The sequence below is a fragment of the Ylistrum balloti genome, unplaced genomic scaffold (assembly GCF_031769215.1).
Source record: "Ylistrum balloti isolate Yb309-2 unplaced genomic scaffold, AGI_CSIRO_Ybal_v1 Utg370324, whole genome shotgun sequence".
Classification (NCBI taxonomy): Eukaryota; Metazoa; Mollusca; class Bivalvia; order Pectinida; family Pectinidae; genus Ylistrum; species Ylistrum balloti.
The window spans coordinates 1,123,965-1,142,136 of NW_026782237.1; the positions used below are offsets into that span (position 1 = coordinate 1,123,965).

An 18,172-nucleotide genomic window follows, 5' to 3' on the forward strand; every position below is an offset into this window, starting at 1 on the left:
AGTACCAGAAATAGATGCAATACTCGCATCCTATATTGCCTTTGTAACGATGGTATAGCTACAATCACAGCGACCGTTACATCTAGTTTCTAAGTAGCCAGCACTTTCAGTAAGCATCTCTTTGTAAAAAAATTACCTATCTTGTCATAAGTTAATATGAGTGTGAATTATATATTACAAAAGTTACTGTTAAATGATTTTGGTGATTTATAGTAACACATCCATACCTCAGTTGGCATACAGTGTAATGGGCCAGGTTGCTTAGTATATGCAAATTTGTGATTTTCCCTGACCTGTTTATCTTAGAATAATTATTCCCAATGGAATATTCACATACCGGTATATATGTACACTGACCAAAATATTATGAGCTATATGTTGTTCCTAGAAAACAAAATATAATGTTTACGATGTAGTTTGTTAATTGTAGAGTTTTTAATGAGAATGAGCTACCAAAGAATCCCAGTGAATGAATGTATTTTAAGAATGTTCTTGTCTGTATTATCTTTCAGATTGATGTGAAACTGGATGTGCTGAAGTAAGGCTTGTTTTGCTTAAACGGGAGGAAGCTTGTTTCTCCAAATTCAAGCAAGTTAAATACCAAAATGAGTACCAAGCTGGAAGATGAAGAAACCCAGTATAATGTAGTGAGGGAAGGGAAGGCTGACATACTCCAGCCTAAATCTGTGTTCTACAATCCTGTACAGGAGTTCAACAGAGATCTCACTGTAGCCGTTATATCAAACTTTGCTCAATTACTTCGAGAAGAAATAAAAAATGATACTTCAAAAAACAAAAGGCATTTAAAACCCAAAAATGATAAGAAATGGCCAGATACGAGTGGGGAAGTTGTACAAAAAACTGATGTGAAGGAATCAGAAGAGCAGACCTGTGATGGTGATGTAGAAGCTGGCAAGAAGTATGCTGATGGTATATCAATCTTGGAAGGCCTAGCAGCATCTGGGCTGCGGTCCATCAGGTTTGGGTTGGAAATTCCAGGTGTTCAAAGGATTGTCACCAATGATTTTGATAAAACTGCTGTAGAAGTTATACAAAAAAATATAGAGAGAAATAAACTTGAACACCTTGTCACTTCTAGCTTAGGAGATGCTTCTATGGTAATGTACATGAGTAAAGGAACAGATGCTGCATTTGATGTGATTGACCTTGACCCTTATGGAGGTGCATCCCAGTTTCTTGATGCTGCAGTGCAGTCTGTTGGTGAAGGAGGTTTACTGTGTGTCACATGTACAGACATGGCACTTCTTTGTGGAAACACACCAGAAAGTTGTCGGGCAAGATATGGAACTATGTCATACAGATCGGCTTACTGTAAGGAAATGGCACTCCGCATCCTTCTGCAGTCTTTGGAGACGACTGCTAATAGATATTCAAGGTATATTGTGCCAATGATATCTATCAGTGCTGACTTCTACATTCGAGTTTTTGTGAGAGTTTTCACAAGTGCAGCAAAAGTTAAACTCTCATCACTTAAGTTGGCTAACATTTATCACTGCTCAGGTTGTGGGGCTTTTACCATTCAGAAGCTGGCTAGAAAAATACCAACAAAAGGTGACAATTTCAAAATGGCTGCAGCACATGGGCCTCCTGTCACAGAGATATGTGAACATTGTGAACACAAACACTATGTTGTAGGTCCAGTATGGGCGGACAGACTTCATGACACAGATTTTGTGAAAAAGGTCATCAGTTATGTACAAAAGAAGTCATCTGACTTTCAGACCCACAAGAGAATAGTCGGCATGCTTAGTCTGGTCAGTGAGGAGCTCAAAGATTGTCCCATGTACTATGTCATTGATGATGTGTGTCAACAGGTTCACCTTTCCTCCTTCAACCAGGAAATATTCATGTAAGGATGATATGATCTTCTGTTTATATTCTTATACAAGGGAGGTTATTTCACACTAATAATTTTCAGTTTCACAACTGCATAGAATGGGATGTGGTTGCAATTTAAATAGAGAATTTTTCTGTCATGTTTACCTAAACCATAAAAAATGGATTTATCCTAATCACCTTGAAGATACAGGGTTGACTGTTGTATGAAAGCTGTAAAAAAAGTTCTTTAATCACATGAAAAAAATCTTAAATGTTCACAAATTTTTCATTGGTAGTAAGCAATTTTCAAAGTACAGACAGAAACATCGTCAGAGTTCATTTCTGATATCTTGTTAACTTGGTAGGCCATGCCACAACGACAGTTTTTTTTTCTGAGCAGCAATTTGATTCAACATTTTTTAAAAGAGATATTTCATGTTGTTTTTTCAGAACTTGTATAGAATCTCCTCCATCGGTTTTTAATCAATTTGTTTAAACTTGGTAGGGTTTATGCATTATAATTAAAGTTTTATGAATAGCATTTTCAATGATAATTGGAAGAGTGATTGCCCTTTGCATTTTCAGCATTTTAATCTTTAATCATGTCCATTTTCTCTGTTTTCAACCTGTGTCTTTAAAACTTGTTATAATTAATCACAAAGAAATGCAGCATTGTTGTTCTTCCCATTGTTATATTCATTTTAATGCAATGTATTTCTCTGTGACATGGAGCAGGTGTATATTGTTCCGACCCGTGGTATTTCTGTCTAAATCATACTATAAATTTGATAATATTTTAATTTCTAGGTCTGCTTTGTTGAATGCTGGTTTTGAAGTTTCTATGTCTCATGCTGAACAGAATTCCATCAAGACAAATGCATCAAACAGGGATATTTGGGTAAGATAACATACGTGCAGTTCGGTCATGCAATGAAAAAATAGAACGTCAGAACATTTTGAACTAGGAGTGGTTGTACATAAACTTGAACTCTGAAGTTGGAATTGTTCTTCTTTCAAAGTTGTGAGATAGTGGCCAGCTTATTGTCACCATCTAACAAATTTGAGGCGTGTCTGAAAGTGTGTATACTATCAAAAAGGAACAACTACATAATGATTTTAAAAGTTTCATCAAGTAGAAGCTTCATATGATGGGTACAACATATAAATAAATCTTTATTTTCATATCAAATTATGGAATAGGTAATGTGTACATTCATTCCATTTTTTAATGTGTTATAAACTCATTAAAACTCGTTAAAATACCTAATCTGCAATATGACATGTTAAGTGTTATCAAAAATTCTGTATAATGCTGCTGTATGTTTGTCAGAGGTAATGTAGTCAGGGCTCTTGATCTGCCAGATTTGGGGCCGATATTTGGCCCAATTCCCAATGCAAAATAGTATCTTTTTTTCCCAATTTAGACCCCAAGTGTTGAAAGACACAAGTGTTTACGAGTTTACAAAAGTTAGACCCTGATGACAGGGTCCTATCTGTTCACCATCATCATCTTTATCACTGTCTTTTTAACTTTATAGGATATTGTCAGGTCATGGGAGAAAACACATCCTGTAACTGAAAAGCGACGTGTACCAGGATCAGTAACAGCCAATATCCTGTCCAAGGAGCCAATCCTGAAAGTGTCATTTGATCTCCACCCTGGAGCAAAGCAAGAGTCCAAGAAACGAGGACTGTCACGATATCCACAGAATCCAGAGAAATTCTGGGGACCTAAACCAAGGGCTAAAAAGTCAGAGGTTGACTCTACAGAATCCATGGTAGACAAAAGGATAAAACTGCAGGGAAAAAGGAAGAAAAATCAGGAAGTCAGTAATAGTCACTCAAGTATGATCTTATTAATTCTAAATATGCTTGTAGTAAGCATGAGAACTCGTATCTCAGCTTTTATCCAAAACTTTGTTTTGTTGTGAGACTTAGTGTTGAATTATAAATGCAGCACAGGTGCTATAGATTGAAGGATTTTTGTTTGTTACAACATTTTGTCTGTAACTCGACAGCAAGTTCACATTTTCACAATGTTTGTAATTCTCATTGATATAAATGTTTCGTAATTGAATGTTCAATATTATCTTAAATTCCCTGCATAGAAAAACCATGTAAGTTTTCAATTCTTTTCACAATTCTAATAAAGATCATTGCAACAGTGATGTTATAACTAAAATTGATAAGTAATGAGTTTATCACTGAAATGATTACTTAATTTACTGCTGAAGTCATCAAAGTCAGTTTACGGCTGACTTCCTTTATCAGTTTACCACCAAAGTCATTAAAATTCATTAAAATTAGTTGAATGCTGACTTCCTTAATTAGTTTACTGCTTAAAACATTAATCAGTTTTACCACTGAAGTAATACCTTTTTTGCAGACTGATGAGACTGCTGCTGGAAATGCCAAGAGGAAACTAGATTCATTGCCTTCCTAGAGAGACCACACCAGTGAATGGTGTGGCATTGCTGGGGATTATACAACAACTCTTTCAGAACTTGCACAGTGCGGTTGGTGAAGGACTTGTTTAAAAGAAGGCTCCCTGGAGAGACAAATGTGAATTGTGAATGGTGAGGAGCTTGTTACAATAAAGGTTTCCCATGGAGATAAATGTGAAGTGTGACTGATGAGGGCCTTGTAACAAAAATGTTCCTTAGAGAGAGATATGTGAACTGTGGCTTGTTTCGCTGAAGGTGGCTTACAGAGATAGATATGAAGTGTGGCTGTTGAGGGACTTGTAACAAAGAAAGCTTCCTAGACAGGTCATTGTAAATGTTACTGTTGAGGGTCTTGTAACAAAGAAAGCTTACAATACAGGTCATTGTAAATGTGACTGATGAGGGACTTGTAAGACTGAATGTTCCTTAGAGAGAGATATGTGAACTGTGGTTTGTTTCAGTGAAGGTGGCTTACAGAGATAAACATGAAGTGTGACTAATGAAAGTCTTGTAACAATAAATGGTCCTTAGAGAGAGATATGTGATCTGTGGGCTTGTTTCAATGAAGGTGCCTTACAGAGATAAATATGAAATGTGACTGGTGAGGGTCTTTTAACACAGAAAGCTTACAATGCAGGTCATTGTATATGTGGTTGATGAGGGTCTTGCATCAATCCAGATGCCCTTGACAGTTCATTGCAAATGTGGCTGGTGAGGGTCTAACAATGAAAGCTCCCTAGACAGGTCATTGTAAATGTCATTGTTGTGAGGCTTGTTTAAATGACAATTACCGAAAGAAGTCACTAAGAAGTTTGACTGGTGAGGAGCTTGTAAAGGGCCCCTAGATATGTAGCTTTTTTTATCACTGGTGAGGTACTTGTACCAAAGGAGGCAAAATGTAATTGGTAAGGGGCTTATAGCAGTCATCTTAGGAGAGAGTTGCTACTTGTCTTCCTAGAAAGGACACGGTCATGATTACAAAAAAATCATGTTAACAATTTTCAAAGCTGTCAAAAGTGAAAAGGATGCGTGTTTCAGTTTGATATTTTAAGAGAGCCCCCTAGCAGCAAGCTATGAACTTGGCTTATGCTCAAATTTCATCAAAATAATTCTTTTTTAAAACTTAAGCCTTATGAGCACATTGAAGTGGAAGAGGCCATTTTTGTAATGTGAAAATATGAAAACTAGTTATAGTCATGGCTTACTTTTAGCAGTATTCATGTCTTTTTGAAGCAACATCACAGTAAAATGATATTTTTGCTCTTTTGCCAATATTCTGCTTTGACAGAAAAAAACTTTTAAGAATTACATACTGGTATGTACATGGAAAGAATTCTAGCTCCATGTTGATCTGAATTATGGAAAAAAAACATTAAAATGGCACTCTTCATGGCATGCTATAACAAATCTTTAACAAGGTGTGGAGTGTGCTATTTTTCTACTTTTTATACATTTCATTTCAATTATCTTAACCATCTGACACATCTTTCCAGAGTATGATTTAGATGTGTGAAAACTACAAATAGCCTTGTATCTGTGCCATTTCATTTAAACAGAATTGATTCCACCAAAACTGCCACATAGTTATAATATTCACATGTCTAGCATAATTACCATACACAAACATTTATTTCATCCTATTCATTCCTAATTTCATTGAAGTGTACTCGATCATTGAAAAAATGAAAAAAGTTGGATTATAAAATCCTGAAAATTACCCAACTTTGAGGAACATGACTATTTGTGCGAGTTGACTTAAATAATTAATCGGTTTTACTTGCAGACACTAACGCACAAGTTCAGACATGAAATAGCAGCAGAGATTAGTAACCTTCATTATGCTGTTATATGTAAAACTCTTTAATACCTAAGGAGGCCTTATGATGTCCCAAATATTTCCTCATTATAACACCCTGTTAAGCCCTGGGAGAAAAACCATGGAAATTTCAGTTGAACAGTTTGGACCTACACCAAATTAAACTATCTAGGTTTCTGGAATAAGACTTAAATTTGAACTTTAATCAACGTCTAGTTCAATATGTCATGCGCTTACCCAAATGAATTTATATTCTGCATCCACCACTGCCACTAATACTATCGAATGGAATCCCTTATGATTATAATACAAGGACCTACCATTATTCGGACACCTCATGGCAATGTGTTTTCCATCCGGAGCTCCAACATCATGATGAAGATTCCAGCGGCTTTCGAACTGATCAGCTATCTCTCGCCATCCATCTGGTGTAGAAGGAATGGCTATAACTTCATCCGAGTATTCTGCCAGAAAAGCTTCGCACACTTCACGGGTCACCATGGATATGGTGTTGTGGGCAACACGGAAACTGTACATCAGGCTTTTGTAACTGTCCCTGGTTGCAAAATGTCAGAGAGTGATGGTCAGTTTACATCCAGGTTCAATTGCCTTTCAAAACCAGGTGACAGTTTTGGTTATTCTTGGAGTCAGTCTAAACGGAAGTTCATTAAACATTGCTGGTTCCAGTCTTAGGAAGTTCCTGAAAGCAGATTTATCTGAGGGCAAAACATCTGCAATATGAATCCAGAATAAAGATAGAAGGGATAGGATTTTAAGCAAAGTCGAAATGCTAGAGTCAATGCCGAGCAAAGAGTTTTTCTCGACCTTCACGACAAACATTGCTCATTTCTGTAGAGAAATTTGAGTCGCTGGTTTACTTTTTTAACAATTGAATCTACTATTTCTTCACCTGATAGCAAGTCATTAATGCTATACAAAGATATTTTATACACTTCATAACTTTAATGTCATGATTATTGCACAATATTTTAAAATTCATATTTGTAGGTTTATCCAATTTTCTTTTAGAGCCAAAAATAATATTTTCTGTTTTACATAAATGAGAGAAAGCTTGTTATCCACTAACCATTCATGACAGAACTCTAACACCAAAGACATTTTTTGCGATATTACTGCTGGGTTTAGATGGGGAAAAAAGTGTAGCAGAATCGTCTGCATACAACATAACATGCAGTTAGAATCAATGCTGACTTGCATATCATTGACATTTATCAAGAACAGAAGAGGACCTAACAAATTCCCCTGAGGTACCCCACATTTTATGTTACATGACTCGGATGTTACTTCATTGATATTTACGATTTGTTTCCGTCCCGAGATAGGATCTAAACCATTTTAGTGATTCCACTCCAAGAACAGAGAGCTTCTCACATAAAATATTGTGGTCAGCTATATCAAATGCTTTTTGCAAGTCGAGCAATACCATACCTGTAAACAAGCCTTTGGAAGACTGAGATTTGATATTTAATAGGATTTAATAGGATAATAGTGAACGCAGGCATTTCTGCCTCTGTATTCACATCAATACAATGTATTATTAATATAAACATAATATTAGACTAGATACAAGATGCTGTATGATCGTACTTCAGTTCAAGATCTTTCCAGAAATCGTCTAGGTGTTTTTCAAAATCATGAACGTTAAGTGATGATATTGCCCATTGAGGGAGGCTATTCCAAGTATCAATTATTCTTTGAGTAAAATAATGTTTTCTGACATTCAAATGACAATGTTTTTTAAATAATTTTTTACTATGTCCACGAGTTTTTCCTGCAGGGTCGAACATTCCCTCCACCAGCTTTGGATCAAATATCCCATTCATGAACTTAAACACGTTTATCATATCTCCACGTAGACGACTGTATATCAAGGTTGGGAGATTCAAACGGCGTAGCCTCTCATTGTAGCTTAAAGTTTTTACTACCGATGAAGGGAAGGTGTGAACGACACACTTACTATAGTATTAAACACACCTTCCCTTCATCGGTAGTAAACCGAAATATTTTGAGCCAACCCTCCCCCCCCCTTTCAAAAAAATAAATAAATAAATAAAACTAGTACAGAAGGACTATATGACTATATTCACTGTTAAGATGTTATGAATTCTCCGGTCCCAGTGATCTAACCTGTTGATATATATTTTGTACGTAAATTAGTTTAGTACTGAGTAACTTTCGTTTTCTCGTTGTACCATCGATGGAAAAGCAAGGTATCATTGGGTGTAGAACGAAACAAATGGGACAACCCAATTAGGTCTGATCTGAAGCCACCTGTGACTTGGACTCTTCCAATTAACCTCTCGCGACAGTCGAGTGTTTGTAAAATGCCGATGTCTGCACAGTATTTTTTCACCTGGCTCCACCCACAATCGATCTAGACTTGGCTCTGCCAATCAGAGAGCTTGTTGCATAAATTTAAGGAATTCGATTGGTGAAGTACTTCAGTACAATACTATCAATACTTTGTTCAGTAATACAGTACTTGAAACGTTCACACCTTCCCTTCATCGGTAGTAAATCCCGGTAGTAGTTTTGTCGATCTCCTCTGGACATTTTCTATCCGTTCGATGTCCTTAATTCTGTGTGGGGACCAAAAACTTGCCGCGTACTCTAGGTGCGGTCGTACTAGAGCTTTAAACAAATTCCTGAACATATTTTCGTCCAAATAAACAAATGATCTTGTTACCATTCTATTAGCTTTATTTATTGCTTGTTGGATATGTGTTGTAAAACTTAAATCTTGATCTACCACAACTCCCAGGTCTTTTTCCAATGCAATGGTTTCCAATGTTATGATTTTACCTTCATTGTTTGTTATATGATATTGCGATTCTCTTTTTTTATGTTTTGTTGACACAGTCATAACTTTACATTTATTTGGATGGAATCGTAATAGCCACTTATCCGACCACTTCATCAAATTACAGAGATCTTCTTGGAGTAAGTGCTCATAGTTACCATCCGATATTGTTCTATAAAATTTAGTGTCATCCGCAAACATGTAGGTTGGTGAAGATGTGCATTCCGGTAGATCGTTAATATGTATGACGAAAAGTATCGGACCTAGTACGCTCCCTTGGGGTATTCAGCTAATAACTTTGTGCTGTGCTGATGGTGTACCGTTAACAATAACTCTTTGTTTCCGATCTGTTAAAAAACTTTCAATCTATTCAACTAACTGAGTGCTAAAACCATAACCTCGGAGTTTGTTTAGAAGGCGTTTATGTGGAACTTTATCAAACGCCTTCATAAAGTCCATATACACTATATCCAATTCTCCGCCATTATCTAAAGTTGTAGTTCATCCATCCATGACTTTCAGTAGTTGTAGCACTGTTGACCTCCCAGACAAAAATCCAAATTGTTTATCACTTAATAATTTGTTTTCCTCCATATGTATAGTCTAACATATGTATTAAACATGTGTCAGTAGAATATTTGCTTCTGAAATCGGACTGAAGTTCATAAAGTAAGTTATTTCTTATCAAAAAAGTTTCTAACTGGCTATACGTAGTGCATTCAAGAATTTTTGATTCTACACTTAGAATACTAACAGGTCTGTAGTTTTCGGCGTTAGGTCTATCTTTTTTCTTTAAAAGTGGTTTGACTTTGGCTAATTTTAATTCATCTGGAACAATACCATCTGAAATTGACATATTTATAAGAAAAGTGAGGTGAATTTTAATAACTGGGGCAGCGTCTCTGTGAAATCTAGCTAGCAAACAATCAAGTACCACAGATTTAGATGTATTCAATTTACACAGCTCTTTATAAACAAAGTTTTCGCCCACGTGTTTTAAATTAAATTCGTTTCAACTTTTCGATCTATAGAAGTTTATTTACTGTATCTGACGAAGCAACATATTTTCCCTTTCCTTGGGGAAACTCCTTAACTAAATTGGCAGCTACATTATTGGTTTCTTTTGCTGATCATGGCAAATTAGCTAAGGTATAAACAACCAAGCTGAGCTATATATGTATAGTGTCATTTTAATCTGTAATCATCCAGTTTTTTTATCATCAGATACAGCTTCAGTTTGAAGTAGCTGATCAATTTCACTAGTGTTTTTCCTCTCAGACTGTTGATGAGATAATGAAAGATGTCTCCTTGTTTTAGAAGAATGAATCCAAGTGTAGACTGCTTCTTTCAGCTCGAAAAGTAGACAAAGTGTCTGGCATCAATTTGATCCTCATGAAATTGTGCAGGGTAACCTGATTCATCCGAGATCTATATGTAGTTTTGAGCTTATTCATGGCACTAAAGGCTCTTTCACAGAGTGCTGTGCAAGCGGAGAGTGTCATCATAATTTTCACAAGGACTAGAATGGACTTCAAATTGTCTGGATTTAGTGTCAACAAGTTAGCACAAGCAATTTGAGGACATGTTGTTCGCTGTCTGCTCACTTAAACATGAAGCAAAGTGCACCAATATATCAGAAACTTGTTCATTGCCAAATGATCTCAAATCAGTCTCAGAGACTTACCATAAAGCCAACACCAACTTCCTAACAACATCTGTCACAAATAAGTCATCACTCTGGTAGCTTTCACCGAGATTTTTCAAAACTGAGGTTACATCAAGCATGAAATGTAAAAAATTCACAAACTGTTTTCAATTCTGTTAACAGACCTAGATTTTGCTGCATCTTCTCTAGATCTTTGACGAACATGTTCTAAGTGGTAGACAGCAGCAGCATAGTGCTTCTCAAGAGCAATCAAAGACCTGTGTCTACTGACTAACGGATTTGCAGTACTCCACTGAAATATGCCTGATTCTTTGAGTTCCCGCCGGGTTTTTTTTTTTTTTGTAATTTTAGAATAAAAGTAATATTTTAAGATACTTTTAACAGTATTTTGAAATTGCTGCAAATATGGAGCTGTCTTTACAGCATCCACAACTCCTAGTTCCCTGTTATGTGCAACACAGTGGATTGCTAACTGATGAGGAACTTTCTCTGTTAACTTTGTAGCAACACCTGATTGTTTGCCCATCATTACGGCAGCACCGTCAAAATTGCAGCCAACTAGTTTGTTTTCAATATCAGCCTGAGATAACCCAACAGCCTGCAAACCCTTCTCAATGCCTAATAATACCCCCTCAGCAGTAGCATTTTCAAGTGTAACTACGTCACATAAATGTGTTTTGGGATAGCCTGAATGAGATCTAACCGACACTGCCTCTTGTTCTACTATTCCAGCATATGCACTATCATCAGAGAAAATTCAAATAACCAAGTTTCCTTCAACTCATCCACAACAGATTTGACTTTAGTTTCAGCTATTGATTTTATGAAGGTCGTACATACCTTATCATTTTTATATTTTGGACCAAGATCTACCACATTTTCCCCCTGTAAATTACAAAGACCTTGAAATGAATTAAATGACTTATACTGCTTTGCAACATAAAATGCAGTGTCGAACAGAAAGCGAATTTGGTTTTGTATGTTATCACTTAGAGTAAGGGATATTTTTTAAAGGCCCAACATAATCTGGTCGACTACCAAGTTTCTTTTCACACTTTAAATGTTGTTTGGACTTGTGATGAGTAAGAGTGTCTTTCCTAAATTTTCCTGCACCCCCGGTTCCCTTAAAAAGCCACTATAATTGTCTGTTATGCTAGGAAATTAACGACAAGCGGTACAATACATTTGATCTTTTTCCTCGTCATATTTAACGCATGAAAATTCCTTCGTCTACTAAGATTTGAAATTCCGTTTTTTCTCCTTTATGGTTTCTGATTGTGTCGCTTTAGAGTCCCCCTTACTCTCACTGCTAGTACCAACTTTAGTAAAGAAGGCATCGATAGTTCGTTTTGCCAATTTGTCGGTAGGCTTGAACACAACTTATTGCTGACATTAACTACGAGAAAAAAAAAGATAGATGATAAAATACGAAACGGTAGCCGCTATGCACATGCGATCCGGAATTCAATCAGCCAGATGAACACGTGTTGTCGATCTGATATATAATGACAGTTATCATTTGAATTTGTTTTCTTTATTTGAATTGTTTTCACTTACGTCTGTAATAAAATCATTCTAAATATGGATGCATAATTCTTTTAATTCCGGAACATGGTGCTATGTCCGGAGATATGTTACCCTATTATATCAATCTACCTCAATGAAATGCTTGTATGAATTGATTCAGGTGCGTACTCACCATGCTGTACTCCGTTATTTGCGTGGTTCGCATACGTTGTACCGCGTTTTAATACGGAGAGTAAACAATGGAAATTAAGACTGGTTGATCTTTTTACGTGACTTTAATTAATTTAGTGTCTATATTTATGGGGAAATACATTTTATAAAACTAATTGCACTCGTCCCAAGTGACGAGCCCAGTTGAAGAACCGCTCGACCTGGACCGTTTTTCACCCGTCCAGGACGGATGGACGAGTGCATTTTTCGCACTCTGACTCCATTGTTCTCCACATATATGATATGACAACATCATATGATTAGAGGTCATGTTCTGGTGACACTTGCAACCCTCTGTACTTAACTCGGGGAGAATGGTCAAATTCACTATCTCGTCTGATACAAGTCATTTTGTTACAACATTGTAAGACCAATGTGATTGAAACTCGGATCCTAAGATGCTCTCCACAAAAGAGTGAAAAAAGACCCAGCATTTTAAAAGGACATAATGTAACGAAATGCATTAATGCACGTAAAATTGCCACAAATAGGACCATGCAAGATATTTCACCCACCTTCATTTACTTTCAAGATTCAGTAGACTGAAAATTATTGAGCTGATTAAATGCATGTCAGATTCTTTGTGGAAAATAACAGTGAGAACTAGGATTTGCATTTTAATTAGATTGTGTTGTCTTTCCACAAATACTACTTGAATGCTGACCCTGGCAGGGGTCACTGATTTACCTAAGTTATGGTAAGGCTGGCATTCTAATGTTCATTGTGAACTTATTTTCAAGTTCAAGCAATGGGATTAACCGGTGCAGCTGACATTTTGCATGGAATGGTTCTAATAGCCACAACCAGTGTTATATGGCTACCAACTTGAAGACCTCATTTTAAACTTCTTCTCTACTTGCTTTGATGCCATTGAGCAGAAACTGGTTAGGATATTCAGGAAAGGGTGCTGATAATATCTTTTTCTGTATGGCTGCCACAGCAACCATTTTTGTAATATGATTGCACAGTTGTGGCCTTCCTGCACAAAATTAATTGTGAACTTCTCTGAGATTTAGCAGGAACTTTGAAAGATTCTTTGATGGTCCCTATCACGTTTAGCTGTCCTCAGCTGTAGGTGGCCACTATGGCTGCTGTTTTAATGAAAAAAATAATATCTACCCCAGGTCCAAATGATGCCATTGTTTTGAAAATTTATGGGGATGTTAAGGAAATATGCCAATTTAGAATATAGAGAACTGATAGATAATAAATGATTATTAATGTTGATTGTAGAGTAGAAGTGTTCTACCAGACTTTAAATAAGCATTTATGACATGATGTATTTGTGTTAGCCAATAAGCATTACTAAACAATTTCAGCATGAGAAAATAAGGGAAGGACAAAGAAGTATGAGAGGAAAAAAGACTGTAAATTTTGCTAAAATGAAAGTTACTTTAGTTGAAATATTTTCATGGGTACAACTTCTGTATAAAAATCAACCTTCAGTATACATACCACTATATATCTGGTGCATTCCTTAAAATGATATAACATGGGAATATGATTTTCCTAATTCATGACAGAAATTTTAATTTTGATTCAGAGAATATGTTTGTTTTTATTAGCACACAGCAGATTCTACCAGATGTGAACAATGCTGTATCGGGTGATGTTCAGATGGATGTGTAAGTCGTTACCCAAGAGGAGAGTGCAATGTCTTTGTTTTCACACCAGTTCTAGTGTGAACATAAAAGAATTCAGTGAGGATTCTCGGTACAGTAAAGTCAACGAGGGAAAGGCAGAAATACTCCACCCAGCTAATGTGTTCTACAATCGAGTTCAGGAGTTTAACAGGGACCTCACTGTGGCTGTAATTTCAAACTTTGTTCAAATACGTCAACAGGAGATTAGGCGTAGTAAAGCGCGGAGAAGTGATTGTGTAACTGAGAAACATGTCATAGCAGACGATGATATTGAGGTACCAACTGGAAGTACATATGATCATGAGGTTATGGAAGCTGGGAGGAAGTATGCTGATGGTATATCAATTTTGGAAGGCCTAGCAGCATCTGGGCTGCGGTCAATCAGGTTTGGGTTAGAGATTCCAGGTGTGAAGCGAATTGTCACCAATGATTATGATAAAACTGCTGTAGAAGTTATACAAAAAAACATAGAGAGAAATAAACTTGAACACCTCGTCACTTCCAGCTTAGGAGATGCTTCTATGGTAATGTACATGAGTAAAGGAACAGATGCTGCATTTGACGTGATTGACCTTGACCCTTATGGAGGTGCAACCCCGTTTCTTGATGCTGCAGTGCAGTCTGTTGGAGAAGGAGGTTTACTGTGTGTCACATGTACAGACATGGCACTTCTTTGTGGAAACACACCAGAAAGTTGTCGGGCAAGATATGGAACTATGTCATACAGATCGGTTTACTGTAAGGAAATGGCACTCCGCATCCTTCTGCAGTCTCTGGAGACGACTGCTAACAGATATTCAAGGTATATTGTGCCAATGATATCTATCAGTGCTGACTTCTACATTCGAGTTTTTGTGAGAGTTTTCACAAGTGCAGCAAAAGTTAAACTCTCATCACTTAAGTTGGCTAACATTTATCACTGCTCAGGTTGTGGGGCTTTTACCATTCAGAAGCTGGCTAGAAAATTACAAACAAAAGGTGACAATTTGCAAATGGCTGCAGCACATGGGCCTCCTGTCACAGAGATATGTGAACATTGTGAACACAAACACTATGTTGTAGGTCCAGTATGGGCGGACAGACTTCATGACACAGATTTTGTGAAAAAGGTCATCAGTTATGTACAAAAGAAGTCATCTGACTTTCAGACCCACAAGAGAATAGTCGGCATGCTTAGCCTGGTCAGTGAGGAGCTCAAAGATTGTCCCATGTATTATGTCATTGATGATTTGTGCAAGAAAATTCACGTCAGAGAAATGAAGCAGGAATTATTTATGTAAGTATTACTAAAAACACCTATAATTTGATGATATTGACTCTTGATGTGTTTTTGATGTGGAATTTGTTATTAATTAACCTCTGCTCCAAAAAAGGTAACATTTATACTTTTAATGTACCTGTATGGAAGTTAAGTACATTGCCAATAGTACATTCACAAACAAAATTTGATAAGTTGTGTTGTTCTTTATTTTTTTTTCAAAATTGAACAAAATGCCCATTTCTGTAACTTTTAACTTGAAATACAAAGATGCAGTTGCATAACAACGTATTATATTCATTAGCGCATATGCACCACTTTTCAGAAATACAAAGTTTAGGTCAGGTGGTGATAAAATCTACATCCCATGTGTCTGAGCAGGTCTTAATCCATGATTCTTAACAATAAAAATCAGTTCTTTTCATATATTTCTTGTTCAATCAGCTATGGATTCTGTATAAAAATCACTGTTAAATAAATTTTTCCATTAAATCCATCTCAAGCTTAACATTCATAAAACTTAATAATTTTAGTTAAAATGACTTTATAATATGGAATAATGTTAGTCCAGAATGGGATTGCCTCTGACCTGGGAACAGTTGTGCTAAAGTTTTCAATGGTATTATACTTTGGATGCCTTAATTAACTCAGAAATGTTTTTTGAAAATTTTGTTTCAATGGAAATAATCATAAAAAGCTGATAATGTGTCATTATTTCAAGGGAGACAATTAAGATGTCATGATGACATGACTTGTGAAAAAAAATGTAAAGATTATTGTTATTAATAATATTTCTGTAAAACCAAGCTTTAATTTGTTGCGATATCAATTCTGTTACATGCAGTTGATTTGTGTTGCATCCTATAAGTAGGTCATAGGATATATGTTTGGGATAATTTTTAAAACTTAGAAGTGTTTTTTTATAGAAAAGGTTCAGTCCAGTTGTTTCTGTATGGCTCTGATTATCTAACAGTTATGTCAGTATTTAATTGTAAGAAACTCTATCTGGTGTCAAGTTTCTTTTGTTATGTATGCTCACAGAACCTTCCTTATTTCTAGGTCTGCTTTGTTGAATGCTGGTTTTGAAGTTTCCTTGTCTCATGCTGAACAGAATTCCATCAAGACAAATGCATCAAACAGGGATATTTGGGTAAGATAACATTGTAGATGTAAATCTATGGAGGGCCACTGAGGCTCACTAGATGTATCTATAGTACTATCATTACTTTGACTGGATTTCTGATCAGATCCAAAAGTCAAGTCTGGAAATTTGGGTTTAAGTCAGAGCCAGCAGAGATATTTAGGACTGTATTGTTGCATAACAATGGTAACCACAAATATAGAGAGGACATAACTTGAAGTTTGAGGTGGAAATGTCCATTTTCTACTGCATCTACCGGGGTACTTACAAAATTGATCATGTGATAAAAAGAATATTAAACTTGTCTCCATTTGATATATGATTTATGGAGCATCATGCATTTTTTATGTACCTCACCAATGACTTACTAAAATGGAAAATTCATGAGAATTACTTAGCAACAGATACATGACCGTTGGGTTACTTGTTAATTTTGTTCTTATCTTCAGGACATTATTAGATCATGGGAGAAGATACATCCAGTGCACGAGAAGAGGCTTGTAACAGGTTCAGTCACAGTCAATATTCTATCTAAAGAGCCAGTCCTCAAGGTGTCCTTTAAGCACCACTCAGGAGCCTCACAGGATTCTAAGAAAAAGGGACTGGCAGGATACCATAATAATCAGGAAAAAAATTGGGGACCAAAGCCAAAGACTAAACGATCAAAGGTTGGTTGTTTAGGATCTGTGAGAAACAAGTGGTAGTTTGCAGGGATAGAGTCTGGAAGTCTGTAATAATCACACATTTATCACAAGTAGGACATTACCTATGCCCTCAAAAGCTTGGAGTTTGGTGGCTACAAGGTAGGTTCCATGGACAGTCTGTCTCAGACTGGTTCAGTGTAGGGACAATGGAGGCTTTCGCCATGGACTGCCACAAAGTTAGAGATGAGGGGTAGTGAATATGACTACAATGAAAGTTGTCTGGAAAGTGTTTCACAATGACTTTTTCAGTGTAGGGACAAAGGAAGCTCCCTCAATAGACTGCCACAAAGTCTGACTAGTGGAGTGGTGGATATAATGAAGATTTCCTCAAAAGGCTATCTTGGAATGACTGGTTGTGTCATAGGTTGACACTTGTATCAAAACACTTCACAAGGTGTAGGAGGCATTTGAAGCTTCATTATAGAATGGAGTAATTTGAAAGCTCGAATCACTTGTTTTGCTAAAGTATCCCATCTTTCTGTCCCAGCTGGCCAATGATTTATACAGCACTGAATCCATTTAACATCAAGATGATCTACTGGTATATGAAATTTAGTTAAAATTCCTCCATCTGTACAGGAGAAAACTTGACCACAGTTTTCACTCTTTGATCCGATTTCTTTATTTTTAGGGGGCTATATCTTTCTGTTTAACATTCGCTGACTAATGCATCAGACCTGCTTTAGAAGTCACCTGCAGCTATTCTAGACTTTTAGAGTTCGAAATGGACAGACAGGTAATGGACAGACAGGTAATGGACAGTTAATGGACAGACAGTTAATGGACAGTTAATGGACAGACAGGTAATGGACAGAAAGGTACCAGTACAATACTCTTAGTTTAAAATTTTACAAGGAATAAATTAAATAAAAAAGATAACATAGAAACCATGTAACATTTCATAATGATAAATTTATTTCAATGATATAATTAAGCGTACTTTTCATATAATAATAACATTCACAGAACATGAAAATCCTTCACTATATAGTTATCACTGAATGAACAATATACATGTATAAAAAATCACAACCCAAAGTAATAAATGTACTATAGTAGCACCAGCAATGCTGATGTGACTGACTAAAACACTTAAAACATGT

The 18,172-nt window shown here is 36.3% G+C and overlaps 2 protein-coding genes across 3 annotated transcripts; both read left to right on the forward strand.

Moving 5' to 3' along the window:
* The first annotated feature begins 559 nt into the window (after positions 1-559).
* Positions 560-4,884, forward strand: LOC132553389 (tRNA (guanine(26)-N(2))-dimethyltransferase-like). 2 transcript variants are annotated; one of them, XM_060217633.1, is made up of 4 exons: positions 560-1,870; positions 2,647-2,737; positions 3,378-3,665; positions 4,226-4,884. In XM_060217633.1, exons 1-4 carry the CDS (start codon positions 606-608, stop codon positions 4,280-4,282), a joined length of 1,701 nt encoding a protein of 566 aa, XP_060073616.1. In that variant the 5' UTR covers positions 560-605; the 3' UTR covers positions 4,283-4,884. The 2 variants fall into 2 exon arrangements, with proteins under 2 accessions (XP_060073616.1, XP_060073617.1); XM_060217634.1 differs by having other exon boundaries at positions 3,378-3,684; positions 4,226-4,289.
* Positions 4,885-13,917: 9,033 nt separating this feature from the next.
* LOC132553402 (tRNA (guanine(26)-N(2))-dimethyltransferase-like) lies at positions 13,918-17,246 on the forward strand. The gene is made up of 3 exons (XM_060217649.1): positions 13,918-15,242; positions 16,284-16,374; positions 16,815-17,246. The coding sequence occupies exons 1-3, from the start codon at positions 13,918-13,920 to the stop codon at positions 17,067-17,069; spliced, it is 1,671 nt and encodes a 556-aa protein (XP_060073632.1). The 3' UTR covers positions 17,070-17,246.
* The last annotated feature ends 926 nt before the right edge of the window (positions 17,247-18,172 follow it).